The sequence below is a fragment of the Trachurus trachurus genome (assembly GCF_905171665.1).
Source record: "Trachurus trachurus genome assembly, chromosome: 6".
NCBI classification, from domain to species: domain Eukaryota; kingdom Metazoa; phylum Chordata; class Actinopteri; order Carangiformes; family Carangidae; genus Trachurus; species Trachurus trachurus.
The window spans coordinates 30,341,246-30,347,245 of NC_139897.1; the positions used below are offsets into that span (position 1 = coordinate 30,341,246).

A 6,000-nucleotide genomic window follows, 5' to 3' on the forward strand; every position below is an offset into this window, starting at 1 on the left:
TTTTCTCTTAGCGTTTCTAATGTCCTTTTGTTTTTCCTGCTTTCCTCCTGACGTGCGCCCAGTTGCGTAACCTGATGATTGATGTCTGTCAATCACTTCCCTCCTCTTTTCTTTTTTTTCTCGGGTTAAAATGCCTCCAAACAGGCGATCTATGAGTACGTCCTAACTTAACAGAGAAGTAAAACACAGAGAGAGCACAACTAAAATGTGATATTATTCGCAGCTTATTTACAGATTTTAATAATGGAGGAGACAGCTGTCTGTCTGCTGCTCCAGCACCGCAGCACCGGCAGGATCAGCACCTGTAGACGTCTGTCTGTCCGCATGTCTCGTCCTTTGCTTGTCCGTGGTCGTGGTGCTGAAATAACGCGGAGCACTTTGCTCTCATTACTTTTGTTGCCAATTTAAATTCAGAATATTGTTAAAGCATGTAGTTTTTGATTGTGTTAAGATTCCTATTCATGTCTGAAAATTTTGCTTTTTGATGAAAACCAACTTCAGTCAGTTCCTTTTTCTGAATAGATAATGTATTGACTACTCTCAGGATAGAAGGACCATTTCACCCAGTATAACAAAAAGTGTTTCTGAACATGATTACCAACCATAACTTTAAACCAGCAGCAGCTGAAATGTTTCCTCATCAACTCTGAAATAAAATCTTGAGAGATTCAGAGCACAGCTGCCAACATCTGGTTTCGTAATTGAGATCTCTTCTACTGAATATGAAACAGTGAGCTATGATGAGACACTGAAGTCATGAGGAGAAACTCCTGATCCCAGTAGTTTGTCACTGTGACCGATGAAAGCTGCACAGCTCATGTTTGAAACACTCAGAGATTTTGGCTTCAGTATAAACTGTGTTGGGACGAGTCAGACTGTGACAGAGGACGTCAGTGGAGTGGGCGGAGCTTCACTGTGGCCTACACCACCTCTGTATATGGTCTCAGTGATCAGATCTGATGTTATCAATGCATCAATCACCTGAGACAGATGTTAATACCAGGGCTGTTTTCGAAACCGCATACTACCGTACTGCCTACTACATACTGCGTTATATGTACTGTATACTGAATACTGAATGTGGGATTCAGTATGCTACTTGAGCAGACCGACGCCGTTATCATCGCAGTATGCAGTATACGAGTTTCCCAGAATGCATTTCACGGCAACCGGTAGCAGTAGCTGTAAAACAGGCTAAAAGCTGTTTTATTTCTCGCTCTAGCGCTGTAATTATGTAACTTTATTAAGTTTTAATATTTTTTCATGCGAGAAAGTAACTGTTAAGACCCCAAATATACGGCCAGTTTATCCAAATGACGGCTGTTTAAAAGTTTGCTCAGATGTTTTTCGGAGAAGTGAAGCTCCGCAGCGACCGGGACATCACAGAGGCAGCAGCCCGGCTCCTGACGTGCTCGGCCGGCCAGCACTACGACGTCATTCCGGAGGAGAAAAAGGGTCGCTAATTAACTTACCCGCAGGTTTTTAAAGGTTTACCACCGGCTGGTTAAATTATTTTAAGGAGATAAATGTTGGTCTCATTGATGAAATCTCAATTGTGGCAGTAGCATTAGTTTGTTTGAATGTAAAGTGAAGCTTCTTGTGTGTAAGCAGCGCTGCCTCGGGGCTCTGGAGCCTAACGTTACGTACAGAAATCACCACATTTACAAAAAATAAATAAATATTTTACAATGAACCGATCAGTCTGCATTAAGTTTTATTTTATTAAACTATAGTTACGGTACACGGCTACACTACCGTCTTTGGTTACGCTCTGGTTACGGTTAGGACCATAGGTTAGGACGTCAGGGGAGCATTGCATTGTGGGATACAGTACGCGATGTAGACTGGTCAGATGCATACTGGAGATATTTTCCGAATCAGTACGACATCCGGGAACTTTTCGCATACTGCAGATTTTGCTTTTGTTCGCATACTGCATACTACATACTACATTTTGGCCAAATCAGTACGTACTAGCAGTATAGTATGCGGTTTCGAATACAGCCCAGGTGTGACCAGGTGTGAACGGGGCCATAGAAAATATTCCAGCTCTTCCTCCTCTATCAGACAGTGTGTGTGGCTGCAGCAGCCTCTCCATACCTGAGAGAGTCCAGTCTCCAGTCTGGATCCTCCAGTCCAGCAGACAGCAGCTTCACTCCTGAGGCTCCTGGATGATTGTAGCTCAGGTCCAGCTCTCTCAGATGGGAGGGGTTGGAGCTCAGAGCTGAGGCCAGAGAAGCACAGCCTTCCTCTGTGACCAGACATCCTGACAGACTGAACACACACAACAACACACAGGAAACCACTGTCAACACCTGGAGGTGTGTTCAAGTGTCATCAGATAAACAGCTGGATGGATCCTCACCTGAGAGTCTCCAGTCCACAGTGTGGACTCTCCAGTCCACCAGACAGCAACTTCACTCCTGAGTCATGCAGGTCGTTGTTACTCAGGTCCAGCTCTCTCAGATGGGAGGGGTTGGAGCTCAGAGCTGAGGCCAGAGAAGCACAGCCTTCCTTTGTGACCAGACATCCTGACAGACTGAACACACACAACAACACACAGGAAACCACTGTCAACACCTGGAGGTGTGTTCAAGTGTAATCAGATAAACAGCTTGATGGATCCTCACCTGAGAGTCTCCAGTCTACAGTGTGGACTATCCAGTCCACCAGACAGCAGCTTCACTCCTGAGTCCTGCAGGTCGTTGGTACTCAGGTCCAGTTGTCTCAGACTAGAGGACTGGGAGCTGAGGACTGAGGACAGAGCTTCACAGCTTCTCTCTGAGAGGGTACAGCTGCTCAGTCTGAAGAGATGATCATGAGGAATTAAAGAAGAAAGGAATTTATTTTCTGTCCTGTTGAAAAGACAGAAGTGTTTTTGATGAATAAATCAAACTATCTCTACACTTACAGAGCTTTGTTAGATGCTTTGACCACTGGCAGCAGCCTCAGAAGAGCCTCCTCTGAAGCAGAGTATTTCCTCAGGTCAAACTCATCCAGATCTTCTCCTGATGACAGTAAGATGAAGACCAGAGCCGACCATTGAGCAGGAGACAGTTTATCTGTGTAGAGACGTCCTGATCTCAGGGATTGTTGGATCTCCTCCACTAGAGAACGATCGTTCAGTTCATTCAGACAGTGGAACAGGTTGATGCTTTTCTCTGCAGAGGTTGTCTCTTCAATCTTCTTCTTGATGTACTGGACTGTTTTCTGATTGGACCGTGAGTCACTTCCTGTCTGAGTCATCAGACCTCGTAGGAGAGTCTGATTGGTCTCCAGTGACAGACCCAGGAGGAAGCGGAGGAACAAGTCCAGGTGTCCATTTGGACTCTGTAAGGCCTCGTCCACAGCGCTCTGGTAGAAAGAATTTAGTTCAGGTTTTTCTCTAAACACTTGAGACCACAGAGATGTTGTTTGTTGTTGTTGTGACATCAGGTTGAGTCCAGAGTTGATGAAGGTCAGATGGACATGAAGAGCAGCCAGAAACTCCTGAACACTCAGATGGACGAAGCAGAACACCTTGTCCTGGTACAGGCCACTCTCCTCTTTAAAGATCTGTGTGAACACTCCTGAGTACACTGAGGCTGCTCTGATATCGATGCCACACTCTGTCAGGTCTGATTCATAGAAGATCAGGTTTCCTTTCTGCAGCTGCTCAAAAGCCAGTTTTACCAGAGACTTAATCATCTTCCTGTTCTTTTTACTCCAGTGTGGATCTGTCTCAGCTCCTCCATCATACTTGACCTTCTTCAGTTTTAGATAAACCACCAGGAAGTGGATGTACATCTCAGTCAGGGTCTTGGGCAGCTCTCCTCTCCTTCTGGTCTTCAACAGCTCCTCCAGAACTGTAGCAATGATCCAGCAGAAGACTGGGATGTGGCACATGATGTGGAGGCTTCGTGATGTCTTGATGTGGGAGATGATCTTTCTGGCCTGCTCCTCATCTCTGAACCTCTTCCTGAAGTACTCCTCCTTCTGTGGGTCAGTGAACCCTCTGACCTCTGTCACCATGTCAACACACTCAGGAGGGATCTGATTGGCTGCTGCAGGTCGTGTGGTTATCCAGAGGCGAGCAGAGGGAAGCAGTTTCCCCCTGATGAGGTTGGTCAGCAGCACGTTGACTGAGGTGGACTCTGTCACATCAGTCAGGATCTCAGTGTTGTGGAAGTCCAGAGGAAGTCGACACTCGTCCAGACCGTCAAAGATGAAGACGACCTGGAACTGATCAAACCTGCAGATTCCTGCTTCTTTGGTTTCAGAGAAGAAGTGATGAACAAGTTCCACCAAGCTGAACTTTTTCTCCTTCAGCACATTCAGCTCTCTGAAGGTGAAGGGAAATGTGAAGTGTATGTCCTGGTTGTCTTTGTCTTCAGCCCAGTCCAGAGTGAACTTCTGTGTTAAGACTGTTTTCCCAATGCCAGCCACTCCCTTTGTCATCACTGTTCTGATTGGTCGGTCTCTTCCAGGTGGGGCTTTAAAGATGTCTTCTTGTCTGATGGTTGTTTCTGGTCTGTCTGGTTTCCTTGAAGCTGTTTCAATCTGTCTGACCTCATGTTCATCATTGACCTCTCCAGCCCCTCCCTCTGTGATGTAGAGCTCTGTGTAGATCTGGTTCAGAAGGGTTTGGTTTCCTGCTTTAGAGATCCCCTCAAACACACACTGGAACTTCTTCTTCAGGTCAGATTTGAGTTTACATCGACAAACTGCAGCAACATGTTCTGAATGAAAACACAAGAAATCAGGCCGATAAGAAAATATAACATGATAATTCTTCTAAATAACAACTATATGAACATGTTTCCCTCCATGTGTTGATGTCAGTGAACGTCTCATTTGTCCATCATGTTGAATCTTTACAGAAATCCTCTTACTGCTCTGCAGACGCTCAGCCAGCTCCTCCTGCTTCCTGCTCCTCAGGAGCTTCACTGTGATCTTCACTAACGCCTCTCTGATGCTCCTCTGCTCTTCATCCTCACCGTCCACCACCTCCTCATCCTTCCTCTGACTCTCTGAGCATTCTGGGTAATCTGGACTCAGAAGCTTGTGGATCTTCTTCAGCTCGTTCTTCACAAAAGTGACCATGTTCTCCTCCAGCAGCTGGAACAGAAACTCTATGAGTGACAGCATCAAACTAAAACCTGACAGACTGACAATCCACTGGTGTCAAAGTGCAGCATGGAGATGATTGTGAACACAACAGATGTAACAGCAGCTGTTGGACATGTACCCACCATAAACATGGAGTCCAGGTGTGTTTGATGCTGCTGGGCAGACTGACCACTGGGAACCTCTGAGCTCTCCTGGTCCACTCTGTGGAGGAATCAGTGTCAAGTGAACATCAGTACAGAGAGACAGAGATGGCAAAAGCACCTAGATTCTTTACTTGAGTAGAAGTAAAAGTACCTGTGTAAAAAATGACTTGAGTAAAAGTGAAAGTACTGATCCAATTATCTATACTCAAGTAAAAGTAAAAAGTACAGGCTCTGAAATGTACTCAAAAGTATTATGAAATGTAAAAAGTATTTCTATTGCATGATTCACTGCAAAGCTAATAACCACACGATAATTTATCTTGAATCCATTTCATCAATGTTATTGTTTGAATAATTCACTTAAGTTTACCTGCCGGACACAAGATGTATCCTAGTGTACTTCACCATAGTCAATCGTAGGCATTTGTATTGTACACTTCAGGTATACACATCACACTTCTGAACATTCAATTTTGGACCAGGATGGGCTTCTAAACTGTGGTGTCACAAATCATGCTCATAGTCCCAATTAATCATCTTTTTTAATCGCACATCAGGCAACAATTGTTTCTCACTGTACAGGTGGTGTGTTATTGTGAATGGCACACCCAGGGACTACGTATGAAAATAACTACACCTCTCTAGCCATTATCTGGTACAAAATATACTGTGTCCCTGCCAAATAAAATAAAAATGAAACAAATCTGCACACTGCAGTCAGTGAAGCTCAATTGAAAAACTCTTCACA

General features: G+C 44.9%; 1 protein-coding gene across 1 annotated transcript in view; it reads right to left on the reverse strand.

The window, feature by feature from the left end:
• LOC310987927 (protein NLRC3-like) overlaps window positions 1-5,660 on the reverse strand; it is a gene marked incomplete at both ends in the record, with an annotated part of 313,828 nt that extends 308,168 nt beyond the window's left edge. The window contains 6 exons of the mRNA XM_083974396.1: window positions 2,366-2,539; window positions 2,631-2,804; window positions 2,912-4,718; window positions 4,872-5,097; window positions 5,232-5,310; window positions 5,623-5,660. Of these exons, the coding sequence (XP_083830522.1) occupies window positions 2,366-2,539; window positions 2,631-2,804; window positions 2,912-4,718; window positions 4,872-5,097; window positions 5,232-5,310; window positions 5,623-5,660 (2,498 nt within the window). The remainder of the gene's footprint in view (window positions 1-2,365; window positions 2,540-2,630; window positions 2,805-2,911; window positions 4,719-4,871; window positions 5,098-5,231; window positions 5,311-5,622) is intronic.
• Window positions 5,661-6,000: the final 340 nt, after the last annotated feature.